Source organism: Ursus arctos, unplaced genomic scaffold (assembly GCF_023065955.2).
Source record: "Ursus arctos isolate Adak ecotype North America unplaced genomic scaffold, UrsArc2.0 scaffold_10, whole genome shotgun sequence".
Lineage (NCBI taxonomy): Eukaryota > Metazoa > Chordata > Mammalia > Carnivora > Ursidae > Ursus > Ursus arctos.
Genome location: NW_026622764.1, coordinates 11,447,259 through 11,475,071, shown reverse-complemented (window position 1 = coordinate 11,475,071; position 27,813 = coordinate 11,447,259). Strand labels below are relative to the sequence as shown.

At 44.5% G+C, this 27,813-nt stretch overlaps 1 protein-coding gene across 3 annotated transcripts in view; it reads left to right on the top strand.

The window, feature by feature from the left end:
* The window catches only part of UBAC2 (UBA domain containing 2), a 166,060-nt gene that overhangs the window by 117,132 nt on the left and 21,115 nt on the right, over positions 1 to 27,813 (top strand). For all 3 annotated transcript variants that reach the window (XM_026493531.4, XM_026493532.4, XM_057307420.1), the window contains exon 7: positions 7,558 to 7,800. In XM_026493531.4, coding sequence (XP_026349316.1) covers positions 7,558 to 7,800 — 243 coding nt within the window. The remainder of the gene's footprint in view (positions 1 to 7,557; positions 7,801 to 27,813) is intronic.

The following is a 27,813-nucleotide window of genomic DNA, read 5'->3' as shown; positions in this document are numbered from 1 at the left end:
CTAATTAATTCTGTCCTTATTCCAGTGTAACCTCCCAAGAATCAGGATATCCAGGGCTTTAATTAGATATTTCAAGATGATAGTAAACGATGAGAGCTATAGGAAATTCATCTGAATCATTTTTGCACTTGACAAAGAACAAGATGGCAAGACTCTTCCGATAAGTGCTAAAGCCACATGATTCTGTTATGAAAAGAATAATCACTTCATAATTTCATAATTAATGTCATAATTAATCACAAATGGCAGAAGTAACTTTAGGCATCTCTAATTTGCATACATATTCTCTGCGTAAATACATACATACATACATACATACATAAATAAATAAATAAATTCCAAAGTTTCTTCTTTCCTTCTTTAGCATTTTTGGTGAAGAAATGGAATATGTAAATGTAAGATCTGTTAAGAGCAAGAATTTTCTTTGTTTTGCTCCCTGCTGTATCCCAGCATTTAGAACACAGCCTGGCACATAATAAATGTTAAGTAAGAATATGTTGAAAGAATAAACGTTGGATGAAAAGCCTCAGTGTGGTTGCCTCAGGACTTGAGTACGTATGAAGTCTGTATGATGAGGTCTAGGTGCAAAGGGATGTTTGTTCCCTTGGCTTGTCCCTGTCTTGCAGAGGCAACTCTTTCTCCCCAGGAGAGCAGCTCCTTGTGTTTATCCTGTTGTCCTGTTAGGTGATAGATTTCTGAGTGTTGGGACCATCGTCTCCAGGACCCCAGCAGTGCAGTTCACTGTGCAAGGTGTTTGTTCACCCAGACTTGCCTGCTAAAAGAGATCATCAAACACCTGGGTGTCATTGCCCAGTCATGGTTTCTCACCTTTGTCTGCTGTGGTTACATGCTAATACTAAGCAGGACCAGAGGACACTTGAGGTTTACTCTCTATAAGCAAGAGGGTTTCACCTGTTTTCTGCCCAGCAAATTAAATTCTTTATTTGCCCAATGAATATGATTTCATGATTTCCTTTTGAAAAGGACTAATAATCTGAAAAATCAGAATAAGTGTGTAACTGACGTCCATGTTTATTAATGGCCTAAAGAAAACAATTTCCTGTTGTTTTACATTCTCAGATTTATGAGGTAACAGCTTCTGTTGGCTTATGGGGATCTCCTAGCACTAACCCAGGGCTGTGGCATAGCTCTTTGGGGTAGGTTTTCAACTGCATGTGGCCTAGATTTTTCTCTGGCCTCCTAACCTCTGGGTTTCTTTTCCTAATTCCTGATTCCTGCCGCTTGAATGCTCTGATCCTGGCTCTAGCTGGCCTCCTCAGACACATGCCCCTTGTTCCGTTTCACTGTATCTGGTCATCCTGGATCTCACTCCTGGCCTTCCCAAGACCAGTGCTGCTACTGCTTTGTCCCTTGTAATTGGGCCTGTCAGCTTGACCTTGGGCTTCCCGCTTGAGGGCCAACCAGAGGCCCTCCCTTAATGTTTCCCCTGGCCTCTTGACATGCAAATCTGAGCATATGGTCTATTTTTAAAGCCTCTTTTTTCACGAACTGGGGGTTTCAAGAAAACTCTCATTCAGAAGTCCCAATACATGAAAGGTTTCTGAGATAATGAAAATTAAAGTTAAAAGTAGTGTATGAATGTAAGGTAGCATAATAATAAGAGATACTCTCTCAAAGCTCTTGGTGGTATATGAGGTGTATAACTCGGAGAATTTAATGCAGTCATTGTTATCCCATCTTGTCATAGAATAAGGTGACGATTATCAAATATTTATAGGACTAAACTGTTTAAGCTCTTCATATTTCAATCCTTTATGAATACCTAACATTTATGAATAGCACTTTAGTTAGTTGACAACTTGAGGTCATGCTGGTGTACCAGAGGCATAGACAGGTAAACTCTACCTTTGTGTCATATAGGAAAGTATAAACCTACCACCAAAAATGTGTCTGTTGGCAACTTCCCAGTTTCCCTTAAAAGAATCTAAAATAATGTCTTTTTTTTTAGAACATTTATTCATTGCCATCTTCCCAGCAAAGACTTAATGGGTCCTTACTGTGTACCAGGCACTGTTCCAGATGCAGAAGTCAAACCCATCAAACCAACCACAGTTCTTCCTCTTCCAAAGCATACACTCAAATCGGAATCAAACCCTTAGGATGAAATTCAAGCAAATGAGCACAAAAGTCCTATTTTATCCCTTCCAGAATTTGCAGTAGTATATTTGTTTATTACTGGGGTTATAAATTATCCTAATTGTTCACAGGTTGGCCCTTCTAAAACTGAATACGTGATTTTGGTGAGTGTATACATGACGGTGGGACAGGAGTAGACATAGGCAGAAGTGTGAAAATCTTTAGCTTTCATCAATTCCTTGAATGAACCTATGACCTACTCCCCCACCCTCCAAATTAAGAACCCCTGCTAAATTGTGAACTCCCTAAGTGGAGGCAACAAATACGCATTTTCATTATTTTTTCCTAATTTCTTTAAAAGACATATGATTACATAAAGCAAAAATAACACCATATTGCTAGGTTTATAAGTATATCGGTATAATATATAAAGTAGCATTAGATCGGGGTGATGTTAAGTGGGACTGTATTCTTGCAAGTTTCCTATAATTTACTTGAAATAATTCAGTATTAACTCTAAACACATGTGGTAATTTAAAGATGAATATTGTAATCCCTAGAGCAAACACATGAAAAAAATGCAGTGAAGTATTGCTAAAAACAAAACAAAACCCAGTAAACAAATTAAAATTAAATACTAAAACTAGTGGCTTGACACAAAAGAAAATAGGAAAGGAGGAACAAAGAACAAAAAAACAGATGAGAGAAATGGAAACCAAATAGCAAAATCCACCTATGACAAAGTAAGCCCATTAAGTCTGAAGAGCTAAACACTCTAATCAAAAGGTGGAGATTGTCAATGTGGAATTAAAAGCAAGAAACTGCTATATGCTATCTATAAGACACACTTTAAACACAGACACACACAAAAAGTTGAAAGGCAAAAAATAAAGAAACATCATGGAAACAGAAAGCTGAAATGGCCACATTACTATCAGACAAAATAGATTTCTGCATGAGTAATTCTAAAACAAAGAGGGATACTCTGTTATGATGAAAGGGTCAATTATAAGTGTATGCGTGCCTAATAACAGTTTCCGACTACATACCAGAAGTTAAAAGGGAACTAAAGGGAGAAGTGGACAAATTCACAATCATGGTTGAGACTTTGAAACTAAAAACCAAAAATTTTAATATTTTTACTTAATTCAAATCTTACAGTTCTATTTTGATCAATTATTTTCATATTTTGTTACGTGTATAATAACATTCTGTCTTAAGCAAAACCAATACAATACAGCTCCATTTTCTGTTTTCCTTCCTACCCAGATCTTCAGAAAAGAAATTTCTAATTCCTTGCCTCCAATCCATTATATGTTTTTGCCATCATTACTTCCTTTCTCTTTCTTTGTTAAAAAAAAAATTATACACACACAGAGATAGTGCTTTTTATTTGTTCCCCCTATCCTGCTGTAGAAAAAAACCATGCTCCATGGTTCTGTACTTACATAAGTTTCTGCCCATAAATAGTATATGCTATTCTCTTATGTTTGGGAATCTTGTAAAAAGATGGATCTAGTGTATGATACATTTAAAAATACCTTAACACATGTACACCAAGGTAATTTTAACTGCTGTTTAGTGTTCCCTTGGATGAGTGAGCCAGCCCTTAGCCATTCCGGTCCTGGGGACACTTTGTTTCCATTTCCTAGCTGTTACATACAGCACTACAGTTGAATATTCCCAAAAGCGTGGCTTCAGCTCTGCTTAGGTATTGTCGAATGGCTCTCTCCCGAGAGCTTGTACCACTTTACTTTCCCTCAGGACTGTGAGGGTTCTCCGTTCTCATCCTTACCAAAACTTGATCCCACATTTTTCCATTTTTTAAATTATTATATTTAATATTGCATTTCCCTAAAAACAAGTGAAAATAAACATCTTTTTATGTGTTTGTTGTCCTTTTGAATTTCCTCTTCTGAAATTGCCTTTTCACCTGTGTTTTAAGTTGGGTTGATTGCCTTTCTGTGATAAATTTATAGTTTCCTTATGTATTTTGAATACTACCTTTGTTGACTGCAAGAATTCTAAGGACCTTCTCTAGGCTCTTACTTGTCCTTTGACTTCACTTACAGTAATTTTTGGCATACTTGTAGCTTTTAAATTGTAAAGTAAATGTATGTTTTCTTTTAAAGTTTGTGCTTTCTGGTCCTTATTTAAAAATCCTTCCCAGCTCAGTGTCAAAAAGATGTGCCTTCTGTATTTTGTGCAGGAAGATTTCAAGTTCAGTGAATTATTTCCTTAATCTGTTGGGAGTTTACACATGGTGTTGGGAAGAGGGGGTGTGTTCTGTCTTTATTCTGACGCAGAGCTCCCTCTGATTTACCATTTCCGCTGTGCACCATGTGCCTTCGTCCTCCAGAGCCTCTTCCTATGCGCTTGTTCTTCAGGTCGATTTGAGTAGCTCTACATAAAGACCACACGATTTTAATTACTCAAACTTTATATCATATCCTGAAATCTGATAAGCCTTATGATGTTACTTTAAAATTACTTTGGCTATTCTGGATCCTTTATTTTTTTATTTTAAAATTTTTTATTGTATATATATAACACACCCAAGTGTTCATAAACTATAAATGTCATGAAACCAAACAAGTCACTATAAAGTGAACACACCCATGAAACGCCACGCAGGGCAGAGTACTGCCAGCCTCTTCGCGCCCCTCCCTTCCCTGACTACTCTCCCAGGACAGACTGTCATCACCCTCATGCTTCGTTCCGTGGTTTTCCCACTTGAGATAGATAGATAGATAGATAGATAGATAGATAGATAGATCGATCGATCGTTAGTTCAGATCAATCCACTTACAAAAATGGAATCATACAATGTGTGCATTTTTGGTCTGGCTTCTTTCTCCCAACATTATGTTTTTAAAACTTAAACTTTAAATATTCCAAATGCATTTCAGAGTTGCCATTTAAGTTCCAACAACAACAACAAAAAGCTGTTAAGATTTTATTTTGAATTATATTGAATTTGTATCTTAATTTGGTGAAAATTTGTATATTAATAGTTTCACATCTTCCCATTCATGGATGTGATGCCTTTACTACTAGGATTTTTTTAATGTGCTTTTTTTTAATAGTTTTAAAATTTTCTTTTTAAAAGTTTGCTGTTCTGCAGATAGTTAATTGCTTTTCTTTTCTAGGAGGTCTGTTTTATCTCTGGTAACTTTTAAGGGCTTCTTTCTTTGTTTCACTACAGTGCATCTAGATATAAACTTCATTTTGTTATCCTTCTTGGGACTCTTGCATTTTCAGTCTGGGATTTGTTTTCTGTATTAATTCTGGAAAACTCTTATCTCTTGAAATACAGTCCCACTGTCTCCATAGTCCCTCCTTTGTCTTCTTCCGGAAGTTCTATGAGACCTACACTGACGGCCTCTCTTCTCTGCGTGGAATCTCACCAGCAGAGCCCCAGGCCTCACCTGGGAGGACACTTCAGAAGTGTCTTTGATTCACACCCTGCAGAGCTTTTACCGTCTCCCTGTGGAGGGGAGACGGTGGGTATGGGCTACGCTGGGCTTGGGCAGGAATTAGGGTTGCTTCCTACAGAGGTAACTAGTGTTCCGCATCACTCCTGCCTTCCACAGACCCTGGTGCCTAATCCCTGAGCCCGTCTGAGCTCTTGGAGACCTTGCCAGCACTTGGATTTACCTTTCTTCCCCTGCGCCAAGTGATTTCTAATTATTCAGCGTGTTTTCCATTTTGTTAGTGTGGTTCAGGATTACAGATGCTTTCTAATGTCATTGAATGTGGAATTTGTTTCTCTTTTCATTTTCTTTGTTCTTCTGTCCCATTTTTGAGAGAAGTGGCATAGAAATGATTTGAAGCCAGAACTCCTCTACATTCACTCTTTCCTCTGTTCCAGTCTGTCTTTCGCTCCTACCACTGCACCGAAACTGTTCTCATTAAGGTCATCAAAGGCCTCCATGTTGACAGATCTGATGGTCATTTTCCTCTCTGGCCTGGTTGAACACAGAGCTGCATGGTTCACACTGGCTGTTCCCAGCCTGAGACACTGTTCTGTGCTCTTCGCTGATGCTAAGCCTTTTCCTCCTGTCCCTGGCAGCGCTGCCAGATGACTTCACTGGCTTCTCCCAATCCATCCACGCACAGAATGTTGCTGGGTTGAATCGTAAGTTCTCTTCTCCCTTCTGTTGTTCGTCCTGCGCCCTTGCTGTTATCTAGTCCCATTGCTTTCACTGCCATCAGTGCCCCTGGCCCCCAGATCCTTACCTCTGCTAAGTTTTCCCTTGAGTTGCAGTTCTCTATATATCTGCCCACTGGGTATCCCACTAAGATCTCTACTAGATGTTCCCGAGCCCACCGCTCCATCACATTTGTTGTTTGCACTGCCTGAAATGTTCTTCCTGAGTCTTCAAATTGCTGGCGTCCCATGATCCTGAAGAGCTTTGCTCAAATGTCACTTCCTCCAAAGCTTCCCTGACTCCTGACCTACAAATGGTCCCTGCTACAGGCCACTTTATTTTGTTTCCTTCACAGAACTTACCTGGAATTGTTTTATGTGTTTGCTCATTCACTCCGTATTCTCCAAACTGACCACTGTCACCTCTACAAGAGTAGGGCCTTGTTGATCTTGTCTTCCACTGTCCTTTAGCTGTCTGCAACAGTGCTCGGGGTATACTGCGTGCTCAACAAATTCTTACCTAATTAATTGATTTAAATTTTATTAAAACATTAAAGTGTACTTTTCTCCTATTAGCACATTGTCAAATATGTTCTAATTTGGCATGAATAATTTATCCAAAGAATCAAATTCACAAAATTAAAGTGTTTTTTTTTTTGCGAAGGAATAGCCATACTCATTTTAACCTAGAAAACCAGTCTTTAGATATCTGTCACCATATAAATTACCTTAAAGATGAAAAATAGGTGTGTTTGTGAATAGAATTGTAAATTACTGTTGGCAAGGATTTTAAAACTAGAAAAATCAGTACTTGAAAAATGTATTAGAACACTAAATTATAGACTGTCTTTATTTTCTGATAAATTTATTATATGGCTAGATTGCATTATTGGCCATTAAAGTTGTTTTCTGCCAGTATTTCTCTCTGATGGCCATCTGCCAATAAGTAACCACAGAGTTAGTACAGCGTGAAAGTGTTTTTATAATCAGATCTTGTATGGCTTTTTTTTTTGTTAAAGAAAATATTGTTTTTTAAATATTTTGCCAGTACTTTGAGTGCGAAGTGGTTAGAATTTTGCTGTCTCTTCTAGCTTTATAAAAACAAATTTGTTTACTATTGAATAAATAAAATTTTTGTTGCTTTGTACTGCTTAGTACCGTGCAGCTTGGTAGGAGTTTGGGTTATCACCCAGCATTGCTAAAATGAAGGAAAATGCCATCTGAAGTATTTTGTGATTCTTGATTTCTGCGTTAACATGTTCTTGAACGTGGTTACGGTGAAACAGTCCCGTTGGACTTTCTTCTTGCAGGCATCAGGCATCTGCTACAACAGCAAACTGTTCCGACTTCACCAGGTGCTCTGCATTCCCATATGGATGGCAAATTTCTTTTCTTGGACACTTGAGCCCATCTTCTCGTCTCCAGAACCCACTGCCGAAGCCAGGATTGGGATGGGGGCCACAGTCGACATCCAGAGACAGCAAAGGATGGAGCTGCTTGACCGGCAGCTGATGCTCTCTCAGTTTGCACAAGTGAGACGACAGAGACAGCAGGTAAGCAACAGAATAGTAATTCAAAATGCAGAAACACTCATGGCCTCAGCACACTTGGCCACCACGGCTGTCCGTGTGGCCAAGAGTATGTTTTACTCCTGTGCATTGCAGTGTGGATAATTTGACGTTTCCAGATAGGATGTAGGTCTCTGATAGTGGCTTTTCTTAGTTGTTTTTTTTTTTAAGTAAAAAAAAATTTGCCGCTGAAAGACTGGTCAAACTGGACATTCTTGTTCTACTTCTATTAGATAAACATTATTTCTTAGAGAAACACCAACCTAGTTAACAAGATGTGATATTTATCTGTTCTTATAATCTTGTAAAAGCCACAGTGTCTTCCTGTTAAAATGCTTATTATCATGTGCTCTGGAGTGAAGAGCAGATGTAAAACTTCTCGATTTTCCTTGGTTGAAATGGAGAAAATAAGAAGGTAAGAAAGTTTCAGGGGAATAGCCAGTGAATCAAATGCTGTGTTTTCTTAGCCTTGTCATCAATATCAGGAAATATGTACATTTATCTATCAAAACTGCTGTATTCAAACACTCCAATAGCACACTTGTCTTTCAAGGTCACTGTATGTCAGCCAGAACCTTCTGCCTGACCCTGCTCTGGCACTCCACGATCCAGCACACTGGGCTCTTCATTTCTTTATCTTCTCTACCCTCTGGGGTATGTGAGACAAAACTGTTCTCTCGTGCCATCTCCCTATCTCCTGCCTTCACTGGGTGTGAGGATTAGGTCTGTAGGCCTCCCGGTGGTCTGGAGAAGTGAAAGCAGGTGTGGCATCCCAGGTGTCCCACTGGAGATGTGGGTCCCACAGTTTATATCTGTGGTGGAAGAAGGGGTCCCTTATTAATGGCTGAGTCTACAGGTGACAAAGAGAAGCATAGGTTGTTCCCTACAGATGTATTTGAACTTGAGATGACTCTGGAACGTACAACTAAGATACCTGTGAATATAGTGAAACGTGGAGGACAGACCTCTCTCTCAGGTCAGAGCTGGAGGTGTAGATCATGGAGTCAACTTTATAGGGTTGACTAGGTGCTAAGTGAGTTCTTTAAGAGAATTACATCCAAGATGAACATAAGCTATAGACGAAGCCTTGTATGTAGCAAGAGGAGGAGCCGAATTCTTCAAGGAAGGAGAAGGAAGAATGAAAAGTGTAAGAACTCAGAATGACCAGTGTCCAAAAAGTAAAGTCGTGGTGAGTATAAATATTTTCCGGGTAGAATGGGCAGAGCTGTGAGGGAGAGAAAGAAATAGGGTATGATGCTGAACTTTCTGGCTTAGATAATGGGATAGATTGATGACAGCACCATTTCACCAATAGCAAAAGAGCAGATCTGGGGGGAATATATCGACTGAGGTGCCTTCGGAATACCTGGGACTCCCCATTAGATAGCTGCGGATTGCATGCTTGTGAGCAAGCCAGAGAAGTTGTATCACTCAGTTTGGCATCCACAGGCACGTTCGCATGCATGAAATTTCTCAGGGAACACTGTCGGGATCAGGATCTCGCAGGGGAGTGGAGGTGAAGGACACAGGGAGGCTGAACAACAGTTAGGAAGAGGGTCTGAGCCAGTCTGACAGCTGTGGAGCTGAGGAGAGCCCTTCCAGATTGCACCACTTTTGGCCAAGGAGCGGAAACTTGAAACTCCACCAGCCAGTCACTGGGTGCAGATTGCCGGTCTCGGGCCGACTGGCTGACTGTCCTTAGATGCACCCCATCCACAGAGGGGCTGTCCTTGGAGAACGGTCAGCTGCCAGCAGCCCCCCTCAGCAGGAAGATGGAGCACTTCAGTCCTGGGGAGTTTGGAGATCTGGGCAGCAGGCCAAAGCAGCCCTCATGCTGCTTGCATCTTCTTGGTTACGTAAGTTCTTGGAGCAGCTCCTCCAAGACTCCGGTGACACTCTTTTCCCAGGAGAGACCTCTAAGAGGAAGGTTAGCAGGACATACTTGATCCCCTTCTGCTCAAGCTGGTCTCCAGGCCACACTGGTCATCTCCCTCTTCTATTTTCCATTCCACCATTGGCTGGAAGACACACGTGGTGAAGTGACACAGAGCCTCATCCCTGTGAGGTCTGAGCCCCCCCGTCACTGTGCCTCTCTCAGGCTGTCTGCTGCCCTTGTCCATTTACCGTAAAACCTGGGGCTTGTGAGTACCAGGAGACGCCCTAGTGCCACACATGTTTTTCCCTCCTACTTTTTGTCCCCCTAGCTGTACCTTTTCCTGAGGATTACGGTTACTTAATCCTGCCATGATAACAATTTCTTTCCTGGCCTGCTGCTCTTTTGGCACGAGGGCCCAAAATGACTGGGCAACAGCTGTAACTTAAAATGTAATGGCCTCCTTACTTTGTCCCTGAGGGAAGTGTTACCCTCCTCAGAGGCGAGCTCTCTAAACCCATGGAATCTAGTTTCAGGGACAGGAAGCCCAGATTCCCAAGTGGGTCACTGGGTGAGAGGGTCATTAAGGCCACTTCCCCTCCTACCTCTTATTTCCAAGACCTTTGTGTTCTCCCTGCTGGGGACACAGCTCCCGGATAATGGTTGTTGATTTAGGGTTTGTACTGCATGCTGGAGCCACAGTGCCATCCTTGCGGGGGATCCACTCCAAACTGGCATTTCTCTCTCTCGTTTATCCGGCTGTCTCATTGGTCTGGCGAGCGGGCAGCCCCCAGGTCGTGTGATAGGTGAGAAGGTCGGTGCATCCCGTGCGCACTGTTGTAAGTGACCTCGTGATCTGATGCGACGTTAGCTGGAACCCTGGTCAGTAGACCAAACTTCTGTAAACCCACAGTTGGTGGTGCTGGCTGACAGAACAGACCTAGAACCAGAAGGTGTGTCAGTTCCAGTGAAGGCGAACTGCTGCCCTTGTAGTCAGCTCAGGCTGCCACAGCAGAGTATCAGACTAGGTGGTCTGAACAACAGGAAATTCTTTTCTTACTGTCCTGGAGGCTAGAAGTCCAAGATCAAGGTGCCAGCAGGGTTGGTTTTTGGAGAGGACTCTCCCTGGCTTGCAGATGACACCCTTCTCATTCTGTCCTCACACGGCCCTTTCCCAGAGTGTGCGTGCTCTTGGTGTCTCTTCTTATAAGGACACCAGTCCTCTTGGATTAGGGTCCCACCCTTATGATCTCGTTTAACCTTAATTACCTCCTTAAAGGCCCCATCTCCAAAGCTAGTCACATTGGGGGCAGGGACTTCAACCTGTGAATTTGGGGGTGGGCAGCTTTCAGTTCCTAACACTGTCCCTTCCAGAGTGAAAAGGGCAGCATAGTCTGTCTTGTGCTGACTGTTGCTTCTCTTTGAGGGATGGTGGTGTGTGAGGGCTTAGCATTGGTCCCTGTTACTGTCAGTAGCTAGTCCAGCCCAGAGAGTGGGGCCCATGCAGAGCCTCCATCCCTGCCATCATGGCCATTCTGTTGCTGTGCCAGCACTGGGGTGGCTGGTGATAGAGGCTGGCTGATGTCAGTTGGCTGAGTCATTCTGTCTCCCTCTTCTGCAGTAGATGTTTCTGGTAGATAAGCATTCCAATATAGTGCTCAAGTCTTGCTTCATTGTATTCCTTTATATTTCTTTTGCCTTGTGCTGTCATAGTTCACCTCCCCACCTGGCAGCTGCTTAGTGCGCTCCGTCACCCACTCACCTGTGGTCCTCACTTGGCTCTGGGGTCACAGTCAGTTGTTATTTGAGACTCTCTGAACGAGGCTGGTGGGTACTCTGTGGGCACAAGAGAAGTGAAAAACATGTCTTTTCCCCTAATGATTCTGCAGTCAACTTCAGGGAGCTTGGGCAGATATACTTGAATTAGATAACATCCGGGAACAACGAAACGTTGGCATGAGCACCCAGGGCGTAAGATAGCCAAGAAGAGTGCTGTCAGTGTAGCCTGATACTGTGTGGTTTCAGGGCCTAGGAGGACGGGCAGGATTGGCTGGGCTGAGATGAGGCAGATTATCCCCAAGCAGAGGACCAGCAGGAGTGGTGCAGGCATGGAGGTGATAAAGAGGCCCGGAAAGAAAGACCTTGAGGAGGATTCCACCCCCCACCCCCACCTCAGCTGAGGCAGGGCTGGGTGCGAGTGAGAGCCGGGGAAATCATGCTGCACCTGTAATAGAGGGAGGAGTGTCTAAACCTGACAGCAGATTTGGGTTTTGATATAGGAGGCTGTGAAATGTGATTTAGCTGGTAGTAAAGGCAGGACAGTGTTCTAGAAAAATCTGTCTCATTGCAGTGTGTACAGTGGAAGGGCAAAAGGAGAGAGCAGGGAGGAGGAGTGAGATAGATGATCTTTAAATCCAGCTCTCAGCTCTGTGAGCGCTGTGGCCGGGATCAGGGCATTGTCCTTATTGAGCACATCTCCACTCGCTCCCTGTTGTTTCTCAAGGCTCTGTCATCCTAGCAGGTGACCCCCCAGTCCCTGCCGTTCACCCCGCCGTCAGCTCCAGCAGCCAGATCTGGATTACGGACTGGACTCCCTCTCTCCTGGGCTCCAGACCCAAGCATCCCCTGCCTACCAGACATCTCCACCTGCACGCACTATGGGCACATGAAGTCTTCCATTTCTTTGCTAAATTGGCTTCTCCTCCTCACTCCCTCCCTGAATGAAGAGCACCATCACCTGCCTAAAGAGCCAAGCCAGAACGTCTTGGCTTTACCTGGCGGGTAGAAAGCCGCCATCGCTACCATCCCCTGTCCTCATCCCACTGCCTTAGCTCATCATCACTTAGCGCCTGGAGTAATGCCACAACTCCGTCTCCCCTCCCGGCCCCACGAGTCATCCCCCAGAGTGATCTCTTTGACGGCACAAATCTGACTGTTTCACTCCACCACACTTCTTCAGAAGCCCTTCGCGGCTTTCAAGGTAGTTAACACTCATTACCCAGAGCCCTTCCTGCGTCTTAGCCACGTGTCTTCGCTCGGCCCCACGCGCAGCCTTCGGCTAAGCACGCTCAGCTAGTTGGAGTGTATCAGCACCCCAGTGTTTCTCACCTCTTGCCCTCACTTCTGCCCTGTGCTCTGCCTGCAACAGACTTCCCCACCCCAGCACACACAGGGTTTGCTTGCCTAATTCCTGTTCACTCTTCAGTGTTCCTTTCAAATATCGCCTCCTCTGGGAAGCCTGTTGCAGCCTCCCGGCCAGCCTTGATCCTCTCCGTACTCCCACAGCCCCTGGGGTCTCTTTCACGGTGCTCACCACGATCAGGCGCCTCACCCCGATTTACTTCCCTGTCTCCACCAGTAGTGTGTCTCGGGGTGGGTGGAGACTTTTTTCTTTGTATCTCCAGTATGTGAATAATGCTTGACACAGGATAGGAACTCACAGATTTGGGGAATTGATTAAATATATGAACAATAAATATTTACAGAACTAATATACTGAGGCCATCTGAATACAGGTGAATAGTCAGGCCTGGGTGACCATTACAAATACCTCCTCTGGGAGGACAAGTATGAAGCAAACCATTAAAGATGCCCTGAGACCCACGTTTCCAAAGCACAAAGAGGAGGAAGGAAGCAGTTCCAGGGAGGTAAGGAGAAAACCGTAAAGTTCAGCAGCCAGGGAGAACAGAATGCTTGAGGGAGAATGGGTGTTCAGATTCAGGTCCCACCCCCCAAATTAAAAGCCAAGCAGAGATCTTAAGGAGGAAAAAACCACTAGACTCAGCAAGAATCAGTTCACTTTTGCAAGGGGTCTCCGTGGTGATGCCACATGGAGGAGCCGCACGTGGACTGGAAGTGGGGACACACGCATCACTTCTGAGCAACTGGCGCCATTCCAGAACCCGCTACGTTCCTTAGAGTTAACCGTGAGGCTGTACTCCCGCAGACATTTTTAGAAGCTCCGCGGTGTATACAGATTCCATGGCTCTGAAGGACCGTGAACAGTGGGACGACTGTAGACCTTGCTTCCTCTAGAGCTTGAGGCCAGAGCACCGACAGGGTCAGCGTGCAGCGTCCTGAGGTTCATCAGGCACCGTGATGTGATCTTTCTGGACATGGCCTTGGGACTTACTGCCGAAAAGCCCCTGGACGATTGTCTCAAGGACTCATAGTGACAATCACTGAGTTTACCGCAGGGTAAAGCCCCAGTCCTTCCTTCTGGTTCTCCTCGCCCTGCACGCCCGTGGCCCTCCCACTCCTCTGGGCATTCATGTGGGGCAGGGCGTTAGCTGCGTGATGGCTCCGCACCTCTCCCCCGACGGAGTCGCTGGCTGCACAGCTGGGCCCAGCTCAGTCATCTGGGTACTTGCAGCTGCAGACCATTTTTCCACTCGGGGCCATTACATAACTTTCACAGGTTTGTGATTTATTCATTCATCGAATAGTATGTGAGCTCTTGAAGGCCAGGAGCACAAACTGTGTTTTACTTATTTTTGTCTCTTTTGGTCCTACTGAGGGACCAAGGACACTGCTCTGGCCCTCAAGAGATTTGCAGCCCACTGGGGGAGGAGAGACGAGTCAGTAGCAGGTGCTGGGTCTCTGCTGGAGTTCGTGTGCAGCAAAACCAGAGTCCCAATCCCCCTCTGTGGCTGAGGGGGACCTTGAAGATGCCAGCATTCAGGTAGGTGTTTCAGGCCTAGGGAGCCTTGGGAGAAAACGCAGATGGGCTCAAAACAGCTGTGGGAGCGACAAGTAATTGCCTTTGCCTGAGCTCAGGTTTCCCAAAGGAAGAGGCCGGGGAGAGTGCAGAGGCCCGGACAGAGCGGGTCTTCAGCCACATGAAGAGTTGTTTTTCCTTTTGTTCTGCAAGATGTCATGAGTCAAGCCTTGTAAGCAGGAGAGCAGGTTAGGTTTGTTTTTAAGAAGGATTATTTTGGCCGTAATCTGAGTGATGAGTGGAAAAGGTGACCCTGGAGGAAGAGGACCAGTGGGGGAGGTGATGGGGACTCCGTGTTTTCAGGATATTCGTGGTGGCGAGACAGCACTCCTTCACGGGATGACAGTAAATGGCCACAGTCAAGCGTTGCAGAGTGTCTGTACGTTCATACCTCCAGGGGAGCCACTGAAATTCCCCACAGTCATGAACATTTGAATGGGGTTGCTGCGTGCGTCTCCACAGCTTCTCGGCTTGTAGGGGCCTCTCTGCCAGTCATGGTGGAAGAAACCCAGGTGCTCGCAATAGAAAAGCACCAGAATGTAAATGAAGGAACGAGGAATTTGCAGTTAAGGGATCAACCCTGGGTTGACAGGAGATCTGTACACAATCTACCTAATAGTGTTGTCATGAGGATAAAAGAATTTATATAGAATTACTTTATACACCAGAATAACCTATCAGGTATTAGTTATGATCTCATTGCACATCAGTTTTCTGGTTCTCAGGATGTTTGAGAGGGAGTTCTGATATAGGAGCTAACCTGATAGTTACTACTCTTAAAAACTTGTAGCCTTTAGAACAAGGGTCAGTAGGCCGTGGCCCATGGGCCAAACCCAAAGCTAAGAATGGTTTTTGCGTTTCTGGTGGTTCTATAAGTACCTACAGAGGATCTTCAGTTTTGCCTCTTGGTCTTCAGCGCCTCAAACATTCACTATCTGACCTTTGATAAAAAGAACTTTGCCAGCCCGCTGCTCTAGAAGATTATGTAGCCAGCAGCTTTCTAAGCGAAGTTTTACCAAGAAGTCTTAATTCTCTCTGGGTTCCAATCATCTTGTTAGTTGTGTGTCCGCCATGTTCTCTGTTGGCTGATGATGTTAATGCCATTATATGCCACAATGCAGACTTGGTGATCGAACTTTCCAGAGGGTACTTCTGGAAAAATTTCCGTTTCCCTTGGAAGCAGAGTTTAGGTGAAGCCCATTGTGGAGGCACCATGCTCGGTGTAAGCCAAGTGGGAGTTTTGTCAGGAACGCGATGGAGGCTGTTGGGGCTAATTTCTTGATTGCCTCTTCACTTCTTTGGGCTTCCCAGTGCTTCCTGGGTGATTATCACCTCTGTTTTCAGTAATAAGCCGTCTGTTTGGCCCACAAGGAAAGAAGGTGTTGCTGCCCACAGCAGCTCACCATTATTTATAGGTGCATTTCAGTTATTTTTGCAGTGTTCAGTTGAGCTAAGCTAGCTGTATTCTCTCACCCTCTTAGTTACACTTTGTGGCTGTGAAAATTGTTTCTCTACCCCAGCGACAGTTGTCAGGTAACACCTAACATATACATTATTATGAGTCATATCTGCCTTGCAAATCATGAGTGTTCCTATCATTAATCAAGTATTTTGAATTTAATAAAATATTTTTAGTTTATTAAAAGTGCTCTCAAGTTCTCCATGTGTTTTTTAAGTTTTTTAATAACTTTATTAAGATAGAATTCACATACCTTACAATTTATCTCTTTAAAGTATACAAGTATTCAGTGATTTTTAATATATGGACAGAGTTGTACAACCATCAGCACATTCACTTTTAGACCATTTTTATTACCCCAAAAAGAAACTGTGCCCTGCAGTGCTCACTCCTCAATCTCCCCATACCCCTAGCCCTAGGCAGTCGCTAATGTGTTCTTTCTAGGTTTGCCTGTTCTGGACTGTTCTTATAATGGAAGCATACACTGTCTGGTCCTTTGTGGCCCACTTATCCATGTTGCAGTATGCATGATTATTCCTTGATGTGTTTAAACAGTGGGACCCACCTAGTAGACCTTTGTGCTAGCGTGTGCTATCCCATCGAATGAGTTTCTGTCATTGCCCCTTCACCTGGCTAGGCCTCTGCTAAGCTTCTTAACTCACCTCTTGGTCTCACCAGCACTACAATTTCCATTAACACTTACTTTCCACAAAATATATTTAATGTCCAGCCAAGCTCTGGGGAGCATCACAATGAACAAGACAGCATAGCATGATCCTTCCTCTCCCTGAGCTGAGAGTAGAACAAGATTACAGTAAAATGTCATGAGTGCTCTTCTAGGAGACGCACCCAGCCTATCCACTGGGGACTAAGAAATAGTTTGTGCAGGAAATACATTCTGAGTGGAGCCCTGCAAACTAGATACCTGTACCTTTGTGTGTGTGTGTGTGTGTGTGTGTGTGTGTGTGTGTGTGCACGTGCATGCAGCAAAGGAGTCCACCGTGAATCCAGAGGGGCAAGTTCTCAGCCTGGATGAACCCAGGCAGCCTTAAAGATGGCACGTGGCATTCAGCACACTTCTCAGCACTTTTCCTTTTTAGCTTTGGTCTTTCACTTTTTGGTGCAGTTTGATTTAAAAATCATTCTCGCCCAGTTGCTGTGCTGCCTTGTCAACAAAGCAATCTCTAATCAGTTAGAGCTAGTTCTTTTATGAGTGTGAAGTGTATAGTATCAGGTGCGGAATAAGTTACTAGTGCTTAGTTGATAAAAATCTGCAAATTAAATGAAAATTAGGTGCAAGAACTCTATTTTCAAGTGAAATTAAAGCTAAGCTGTTTATCTCGATCTGTACCTCCTTGCAGAAGCCGTCAGGGTTCTAGTACTCTTCTAGTTGATCAGACTGACCTTTTGGACAGAAATTCAGAAGAGAAAGATAGGATCAATTTAAATTCTAATCCCTTTCCAAGACTGACTCATTAAGTGACCTCGAGAAAATCATTTCTATTTTCCATTCTGCCTTGGTGTCTTCATGAGAAAGAAGAGTGTGGTACAATCTCATGATGACGTACTCAGTATTTTGGAGAGAGAGAAGTTATAAGCGATCCTAGTCCTTTTCATAACTTATCTCTTATTAATCACTTTTTAAAACCACAAATGAATTTAGAGATGTGCCCAAAAGTAGACATAATGTTAAACAGGGGTATTTTAGAAAAATCATCCTCATAATCATTTTACAAATTTTTCTCCCTCCAAAAAGCCATCCCTATGGGTTTTCAAAACCAGAAAATTATTCTAGTGCAGGAAAGATCATTGGGGTACCCAGGAGTTTCTCAGGCAAAATCTTCTGATCATCTTGTGAAGGCTTGAATTTCATGGAACCCACTCCAGGCTGCACCCTGATTCTGTGGTTAACAGATGTGGTTTTGTGAATAATGCAGGAGGAGCCCAGGAATTTCCAGAGCGGTGAGTAATGACTCTTGTCCGAGATTATAATACAGATTAGCGATACTGAGATTTTGAAAAATCATTCTTTTTAAAGTGATAGAGATTTATGCATGCATGTTGAGCCTGGATTCCCGGGCAGGGGGGCGGACTGCGAGAAGCAGGCATGGTTTGTGGCTCAGAGCATGGGCTTTGGGCTGAGAGTGGCCACGCGCAGCACTTCATTTCTCGGCACCCGCCTTCCTCACTGGGGGACTGTCCACTCTGCAGTTCTAGGAGGTGTGGTTGCTCAAGGAGCTCATAGAGGTCCTTGATCAGTGCAGTAACACTGAGGAATAGTGCAGGAGAATATAAAATGGAGGTCCCCTAGACCAGTGTCTGCCTGGGAATCCCTCCCACAGCAGCTCTGGCTGGTGGCCATTGGGCTGATTTTGAGAGATAACTGCTTGGTTCAAGATATTCTTTAATATATTGAATAGCAGGGGTCAACTCATAACTAGTTTAAGGATCGTCAAGACCAGCTTCCCATTTTACACATAGGGAAACCTGGAGTCGGTGTTAATGTTCTCTGAAGTCAGCAACTTGACTGAGTTCTCTAGAAGTTCAGCAGAGAGAGAGAGAGAGCGAGCAGTAACGATTTGGATTGTCAAGAAGCCAATTACAGATACAAGACAAGAGCCAGTTCCTGTACTAACTGGGAGGACAGTGAGAGGGAACAGGGGATGGCATTTTAGGGACAGGCACACTTTGAGCAGACACTGTCATGAGGGACACAGTGAGTGGAAGGAACATGCAGGGGAGAGGAAGAAATAATTTAGAATGGGTCTGGTTTTGGAGGACCTTCAAACAGGACAGTAACCTAGGTATGACGCAGTAAGATTTTCCGTGGAGGCAGGGGCACTGTGGAAAGGACTTATAAGGAAGTTTCACCTGGTATGGATTGAAGAGGGGCAGCATTGGTGGCAGTGATGTCAGTCACCTGCAGGGCTGCGCATATTGGACAGGGACGGTGTTGGTGGCAGTGATGTCATCCAAGAGGCTGTTGGATTTAAAAAGTGGCACACCCCCTTCAAAGGAAAACTCAGTGTACTTGAGACTTGGCTGGGTTTGATGCACAAAGGAGAGAGTTGAGCCAAGAGTCACCAAGCTTTCTGGATGCTAACCTAACATCAGAAGCGAAGATCACCGCCCACCCAGGCACTCTGCTGGTTGGAGGACAAGTAAGGGGGTGAGATGTGATCACTGAAGACCTGAAAATGATTGGCCTCTCTGCAGGGGGAGATGTAAAGAGAGGGGAAATCTTGAGTAATACCCAGTCTCATTTCTTTTTAGAGAGGGAGGAGGGGAGGGCAGAGGGAGTGGGAGACAGAGAATCCTAAGCAGGCTCCACACCCAGCACAGAGCCCAGCGCAGAGCTCGATCTCACAACCCTGAGATCATGACCTGAACCTAAATCAAGAGTCAGACACTTAACTAAACCACCAGGCGCCCCAATCTCAGTTTTAATGACGAGTTTCACCTGTGCTATTGAAACACTTATGGTAACAAGCACCAGAACTGATTTTTTGACTTTTGCTTAATAATTTTTGTATAGAGCTGAAGTTAAAGAGGAAAAAAATGACCAGAACTTTGGCAGGCAAAGAAGGGGAAAACAAAAGATAGAATGCAGAAATCAATCATTTCCATACCGAAAGATGCTTGTATTCCTGTTTTCAAGGAAGCTGCACTGAAATCCTTACCCTGTGCCATCCCTACCATAACTTGGGTTCAGTGGTCACGAACATGTAAATAAAACTAAGGAAAAAAGCTTTAGAACAAGAGGTGTCCTCTTCCTCCACCAATGTCCCCAGCCTGAGGCTGGGTCTGGGGGAGTGTGTTGTCTCCCTCACACCACCCCTGAGCACCATCTCCTCTTCACAGAGAAGCTTGAGCGTTCCCGTGCTCCATCAGAACCAAAACCACCCCACCCCAAAAAGCTGGGGACATCTATGATCCTGACTTCCCCTGGAGGAAAAAGTCGCCATTCAAAGAGAGGGGTCGGTCAGCCAACTTTGCAAAACAGTGACAGACATGAGCGCTCTGTGGCTCAGCATGCGTTCCCAGCACCACGCTTCATCATCGTGCCCTGAAGGGCGGGCAGCAGAGCCTGTCACCAGGGCAAATAACGAAGCTGAATCTGAATCCTGCTGCTCTTTTTCCAGAGTCCTTTTCCCCCACCGCACTGTGGCTCCCCCAGCGGGAATTTACTGGGGACCGTGCTTTGTTGCAGCCAAGGGAGAACCCGTCTCTTGAGTTTGCAGCTCAAGTAGAAACTGTCATTAAAATTGTACCCATGTCTAAGGAGAAGTAAGAGTGGCTATGGTAGGAGCCTAGGGCCTCCCGAGAGAAATGTCACCACATAGAGCACATGAGACTCGGGGTGCACGTCCGTTGGCTTGCACCCGTTACAGTGCTCCTTGCAGTGGTAGCCTAGCCATTGGGCTGCATCCTAGGCCGTCACAGAGCCTCCTGATGGCAGACTCTCCAGGTCCTTCTGTGCCCCTCCCCTCACTGACACCCCAGCTCAGGCCCTAGGCCGGCATCCCTGGACCTGGTCCTCGCAAGCCGAGACTGGAATGGAGTGAGGCCGTGGCCTCCGGAGCTCTGCTGACTGGAGCAAGAAAGGAAGAAGAGACGTGGCAGAGAGCAGCAGGACTGTCGGGAACTTCTGCCTTCTAAGCCAGGGGCTTTCAAAACAGAGCAAAACAATGTGTTTTGTCTCCTGATCTTACTGCTGTGGAAAGTGCTCTCAGTTTTGCTGAGAAGAATGGTATGAAATGAAGTATCTGAGCCCCCAAAACTGGTCGGTAGCATAAACCACAAAGAAAAAGTGAAACCGAGAGCTGTGAAAGTAGCCTGGGATTTTGTTCAAGTGCTCATTGAGTCTCCCTCTAGCTTATTATTTTCTCCCAGCACCTGCTAGGACTGCTTGCTGCCCGGCAGCCCAGAAAGACACGCTAACACGGGACAGGTGCAAGGGCGTAGCCCTTCGTGACGGGCCTGCGCTCTGGCTCCGGGCGCTTCCGCTGTTCGTTTACTTGGGGCCTCGCCATTTACCCGCCCCTCCTTTATCCAGGGGATGAGTGGATTGCTAGTTTGCTTGTGTTGGGGCGGGGCGGGGGGGCAGCGTTGTTTTTCTTTTTTCCGAGTTTTGTCAAGAAGCTTTCCCGACGGCAGCAGCCTCTGGTGCTGTGTCTTCCCGCACAGGAGTGGCGCATGTTAGTAGCTCTAAGTCTGCTGAGGTGGCCTCACTGCACCCTCAGTCACAGGCCGCGTCTTCATCGCCTCTTGTTAGGTTTCACTTGCTCCTTTGTTTTGTCATCCCTGCTGAGCTCTTTTGGGGCTGTGGGAAGTTAATCCCTCCTGTGTCACCCCCACTTTACCTGGCCCCGTGTAGTGCGCTGCACATAGAAGGGAAACAAAGGAAGCACGCTCCTACTTCCAGTGCAAGCTGCGGCTTCCACAAAGCACCTGGAAGCCGTGTGATGACCCGCAAGTGTTCTCTTCTGTGAGGAGGTAGCATGTGGCTTCCCTGGCAGGCCCCACAGTCTCCCCGCAATGATCCTTTGTAACTGCTGGTTCCCGTGTCCCAGGAAGAGCGTGCCTCTTGTCCTCAGTGAATCCTCCACGAGCTTTGTTCTCTGAGGTGCCTTGCTTCAGCCCCTCCCATCCCTTCCATCCAAACCTTCCTTATTAGCCTACTAAGGTCCCCTGTAACAACTAACTGGAGGCCTTTGCGAAAGAAAATCCCATCGACCCTAACTCAGCAATATGCTTGTCTTTGTGTGTGTCCATTCATTGATTCATTCAGCGAATATTCCTTAAGTACTCACAGATGAGACTGAATCTACGAGCACAGACAAGACAGACAGTCTCAGCCCTCGTGGAGCATGTGGCCTGCATGAGATTCCCACCAATCAACACACACCCGCAGTGTAACGTATCATTTGCCGTCCTCAGAAAGTACGAGAGCTGAGCACAGGAGAGGAACATTTGGGGGATTAGGGCAGGCTCCCGGGCAGGAGTCTAGAATGTGAAGGTGGAGAAAGACCGTTGGAGTGGTGGACAGAAGGCTGTTAAACCATGGTATGAAATTCCAACTATACCCCAAAAGCAGTGGGGACTTGCTGAGTAGTATCAAAGAAGAGTATCTACAATTATTTGAGAAGACTCTTCGTTTACTAACTCTATTGTTTGTGGCTAGATTTTGTTTATATACTTCAAAGGCCAAAGTAACAAACAACAGAACTGAATACAAAAGCAAATACGAGAATCCAACTATCTTCTGTTAAGTCAGACTACTAAAAGATTTGCAACAAGAGAAAACAGTGACGTTCTTCTGAAGGGACTCTTTTTCAAGTCCTTAAAGAATGTATCAGCCCTCATAGAAAACATGTTTTGGAAACATTGTTATTTTTTTGTAAAAATATATTAGCAAATGATGAGTTTGTGATTGTTATTAATGAGTTAGTAAATATTTTAAGATTAATGGAAAGACTGGGGAGCCATTGAAGGGTTTGTAAGTAGAAGAGCAACATGGTGAGATTTGTATCTTAGGAAACTCACTCTGAAGCCACCTCACCCTTGATGCAGGTCTGAAAATAGGGCAGTGAGAGTGGGATGGAGAGAAGTGGATAGAGATTCACAGACATTGGGGCGTTACTGTCGACAGATCCTAGTGGTCTAGCTTATGCAAGTGGGTGGGTTTTGATGTCATTTCCCAGGATTGGGGACACAGGCAGAGACATGGGATTGAAGATGAATTTGTTTGAGACATGTTCCATTTTAGGTGTCTCTGGAACATCCAAGTGGAAGGGTCTAGGAAGCAGATATGTAGCACTGGGGTGCAGCACTGGGAGGTAGGGGTTTAGGAGTTTCCACCACATGCATGGTGACTAAAGCCGTAGGAATGCCTGAGCAGCTGGGGACAGGACATGGAAAAGAAGAGAATCCCGTACAGAACCTAAGGGACCCTGAAATTTCACAGAGAGGAGTAGAAGACAACTCTGAGGGGCACTGGGAGGGCATGACCAGAGAGCTAGAAAGACCGAGAAAGTGGGATGCCACCAGAGCGGAGTAGGGAATGGTCGTAGGCCCGGCGCCTCCGGGGTTTCTCACAGAGAGCTGAGGTGGTTCCTTTGGATCAAGCAAAGGATGTTATTGGTACCCTAGAAGGACAAGGAAAAAACTAATGGTTAGAAAACAAAACTGAGCTTCTAGAAGGCAGGCCGTCGCCTTACTTCTCTTTCTAGCTTCATTGCCTGAGGTACTACCAGGTGCCTTAGTAGACACCAGATAATTATGTTGATTTTACCTTAACTAGTGCTACTAAGACAAACTGGTCTTTTCTGCCTTTGAACTTCATGGTAGGTTGTCCCCATTGTAAATTGCTCACATTAATGTATAGGTATTTCCTGAGGGTCTGTGGTAGAACTTCCCAACCACTGCGTCATGGTCACAGATGGGCTGCGATATTGATCCCCTCAGCCCACAGGGCCACTGCTTGCAGGCAGCTTTGGCGGTCTGTCCTCAGTGTCATGCAGATATATCTTCTGTATGTGCCATGACGTGGAGAATATTGGAAAGTCTTGGTCTGTAGAGGGTTAGTAATTCCTTGTATGGGTGCCGCCTCACTTCCTCTGTTCCTCAGGCAGACATCACTACACAGTCTCACCACTGTCCCGCTGAACCGACACCCTCCCTCTGACTCTTCCCGACGTGGTCCCCGGGCAACCACAGACAGTAGAGTAGAGGTGGCCCTGCCACTTGTTTTACACTTCAGAACCTAGCACATGGATAAGGCCTTTCAGATCACCAGAGACTGAGAATAAAGCATGCGTTGTTTTGAGCGACCAACCTTTTTAAAATAAAATGACGCTTCCGGAAAGAATTTCAGTTGTTCTAAACCATCACATTCACGATGTCCACTCCGTAATTGTTCTTCATTTTGCTCTTTGACAAAACACCTCCTTGCTGGGGAATGCATTCAGGCTGCACTGAGCCTCGAGCTGTGCTGGCCGCTGAGGGAGACGAGGGAGTATGTGGGGAGCCCCCTTCGCACCCCATCACAGCCCTGCAGGGTCCCACAGTCGAACTGGGAAGACAAGAAGTAACATTGTAAGGCATAATGCAAAGATTAGGTGGGAATAATAGCTAATATATATATATAATAAGCTTTTAGAAGTTTTCAGGCTCTTTTAAATGCTTTCCATGTATTAACTCATTTATTTCTCATAATATCCTTATGAAGTAAATGTAGTTATTATTCTCTTCTTGTAGATGAGAGAACAGGCTCAGAGAAATTTTTCTAAAACTAAGGCCTGAGGTCACACTGGAAGTGGCAGAGCTGGGATGTGAAGCCGGGTCATTTGGCTCTAGGGACTGCTCTCGGTCGCTCAGCTTGCTCTGCCTGTTGGCTCCTCTGTCATGACTCCCTAGCACTCCCTGCCTTGCCTCTTGAAGTGAGTATAAGCCTATTCTTTGAACAGGCTGACAAAAGTGTCTGGTTCTCCTCTCCGTCACTGAGATCATCCTCGTCCTTTAAAGTTCAGTTAAGCCCCCATCCCCTCTGAATACGCCCGTACTTGGGCTGCGGTTGGTGGTGCCCACTCTGAACCTGCCGAGCCCTTGAACTAGTGCTGCTCAGCTTCCTTCTTAATCACAGTCCACCTTGCCTCCTGATTTCTTCCATTTCTCGATGTCTTGCCTTCCCTGGAGGAGATGATGGGCTCCATGTGCACCTTGCTTGTACCCTCCCTTGGGAGCTGCCCACAGAGAGCCACTAGGGAGCTCCTCCGACCTAGCTTCTCAGTGTAGACAACTTCTCAGGGTCGACACTGCCTCTTCCTCCTGTCCTTTAGAGGTAGGGTTCTAGTCCATGGGGCGTCCACTTGATAAAATGTTATGAACGTTTACAGTTCTCGACTGGAAAATTAGTCATTTTTAAATTTTCATAAGAAATTTTATTTCATTTGAAGATCTCTTTACAACTAATAACATGTCATAAAATGGTTCAAAATGCAAGCTGTTTCCTTTTTCCTCTTTTAAATATGTGGTTATTGCTTTTGAAGAAGACAAAGTGAAGGAAGTGTTTCCTGTTTGTAGAGGCTCATCGTTCACTTGCATCGAGAGCAGATTAGTGTCAAAACATCCTAGAGCCTAGAGCTCCTGTAACTTTCTGCTTTTTAAGCACTTTTTTGCCATCATAGGAGCAGAGGGATTGGGGTTTGGTTTTGCTTTCCGTGCTCTTCCACTCTCACTCCCCTTAAAGAAATAAAATGTTACAGTTTCAGCCAAAGGCTCATCGCCCTTCCCACTGTCCTGCAGCTGGTGGGTGGTGTCTAACCCTACGTGTGTTTGTATCTTTAGCATGTGTTTTCGTGTTAGAGTTCCTCAGCTTAGGCACTACGGACATTTTGGTCCAGACCGTTCTTTGTGGTGGGGTCTGTCTTATCCATTGTAGGGTGCTTAGCAGCGTCCCTGTTCCCTGCACGCAGCACCACCACCATCCTGTCCCCGCCTCCCGCACCCTACCAAGAGTGCCTCTGGACATTTTCAGATACCTCCTAGGGGGCAAAATCACCACCAGTATATAGCCATAAAATCATTTAAATAGTGTACTGTTGTTCTGAGTATTTTTAAATTTGTGTAAATTGTATTATATATTCATATTCTCATATAACGTCCTGTGTTCATTCAACATTGTATTTTGGAGATGTATTCGGTAGATCTAGTTCCTTTATCCCAGCTGCTCATATAGCAGTCCTTTATAGAATAGAACCATTGTTAATTTATTTCCCTACTTCGGGACAGTTCCATTTTGTACATTTTCTTACTTGATATTATAATCAGTGCTTCATAGAACATCCTCATAAATGCCACGTTAGGCACCTGTAGCTGCCTGGAAGTGGAATTGCTGGGTCATGGAACACCCTCCGCTTTCCTCAGTCTGGACATGCTGCTGTCCAAACCGTTTGTGCCGAGTTACACTCTCACTGACAATACAGAGTCCCCATTCCCTTCACACCTTCCCCGTACTTGGTATTGTTAGACATTTAATGTTTGCCAGTCTTGGGGTAAGAAATAACTTATTGCTCTTTTAATTGGCATTTCCTAATCCTAGTGAGTCAAACATCTTTTCTTATGTGTATTGACTCCAGGTTCCCTCGTGTGTAAATTGTCTGCTTGTATACAGTTGACCCTTGAACACGTGGGGATTAGCGCTGATCCCCAGCACAGTGAAAAATCCATGTGTAACTTTTGACACCCCAAAACTTAGTCACTAATAGCCTGTTGTTGCCTGGAAGCCCACCAATACCATAAACTATAATGCGTTTATCCAAACATTGTGTATCGGTGGATCTGCGCAGTTCAAACCCATGTTGTTGAAGGCTCATTATACATTATTCACTTCTCTCAGGTCATTTATTTTTGTTCTCATTGATTCTTTATATATTCTTTATATTTTTGTTTTAGAAATTCTTTTCTATCTCAGAGACATAAAGAATAGTCTTTATTTCTTCTAAAGAATTTTCTTTATTTCTTCTAAAATTTAATAGTGGAGTTTTTTTTAAGTAATCTCTATACCCAGTGTGGGGCTCGAACTCACAACCCCAAGATCAAAAATAGCATTCTCCACTGACTGAGGCAGCCAGGCACCCCATCTTCTAAAGTTTTTAACAGTTTAGATTTCCACATTTAAATCTTTAAGTTCCTTCCTTCCTTCAAGTTTTTATTTTAATTCCAGTGTAGTTAACATTCAATGTTATATTAGTTTCAGGTGCACGATATAGTGATTTAGCAATTCTCTGCATAACTCAGTGCTCATCAGGATAAGTGTACTCTTAATCTCCTTCACCTATTTCACCCATCCCCCACCTCCCCTCTGGTAACCATCAGTTTGTTCGCTATAGTTAAAAGTCTGTTTCTTGATTTATCTCTGTGTCTTTTTTTTTTTTTCCTTTGCTAGTTTCTTTTGTTTCTTAAATTCCACAGGTAAGTGAAATCATATGGTATTTGTTTTTCTCTGACTGACTTATTTCACTTAACATTATACTGTCTAGGAGCACCTGGGTGGCTCAGTCGGTTAAGTGTCTGCCTTTGGCTCAGGTCATGATCCCAGAGTCCTGGGATTGTGCTCTGCATCGGGCTCCCTCCCTCTACCTGCCACTCCCCCTGCTTGTGCTGGCACACTCGCTATCTCTCTCCCTGTCAGATAAATCAATCAATTAATCAATCAATCAAATCTTAAAAAAAAAAAGACTATCCCCTCTAGCTTCATCCATGTTGTTGCAAATGGCAAGATTTCATTCTTTTTTTATGGCTGAATGATACTCCATTTATTTATACACACACCCCACGTCATCTATCAGTGGACACTGGGGCTGTCTCCATAATTTGGCTATTCTAAATAATGCTGCTATAAATATAGAGGTTCATGTATCCCTTCGAGTTAGTGTTTTTGTATTTTTTGGGTAAATACCCAGCAGTGTGATTACTGAATTGTAGGGTAGTACTGTTTTTAACTTTTTGAGGAATCTCCATACTATTTTCCACAGTGGCTGCGCCAGTTTGCATTCCTACCAACAGTGCACGAAGGTTCCTTTTTCTCCACATCCTTTCCAACACTTGTTTCTTGTGTTTTTGATTCTAGCCATTCTGACAGATAAGAGGTCTTACCTCATTGTAGTTCTGATTTGCATTTCCCTGATGAAGAGTGATGTTGAACATCTTTCCATGTGTCTGTTGGTCATCTATATGTCTTCTTTGGAGAAATGTCTGTTCATGTCTTCTGCCCATTTTTTAATTGGATTGTTTTTTGGTATTGAGTTGCATAAGTTCTTTATGTATTTTGGATACTAACCCTTATATCAGAAATATCATTTGCAAATATCTTCTTCCATTCAGTAGGCTGTCTTTTAGTTCTGTTGATTGCTTCCTTCACTGTGCCGAAGCTTTTTTTTTTTTAAT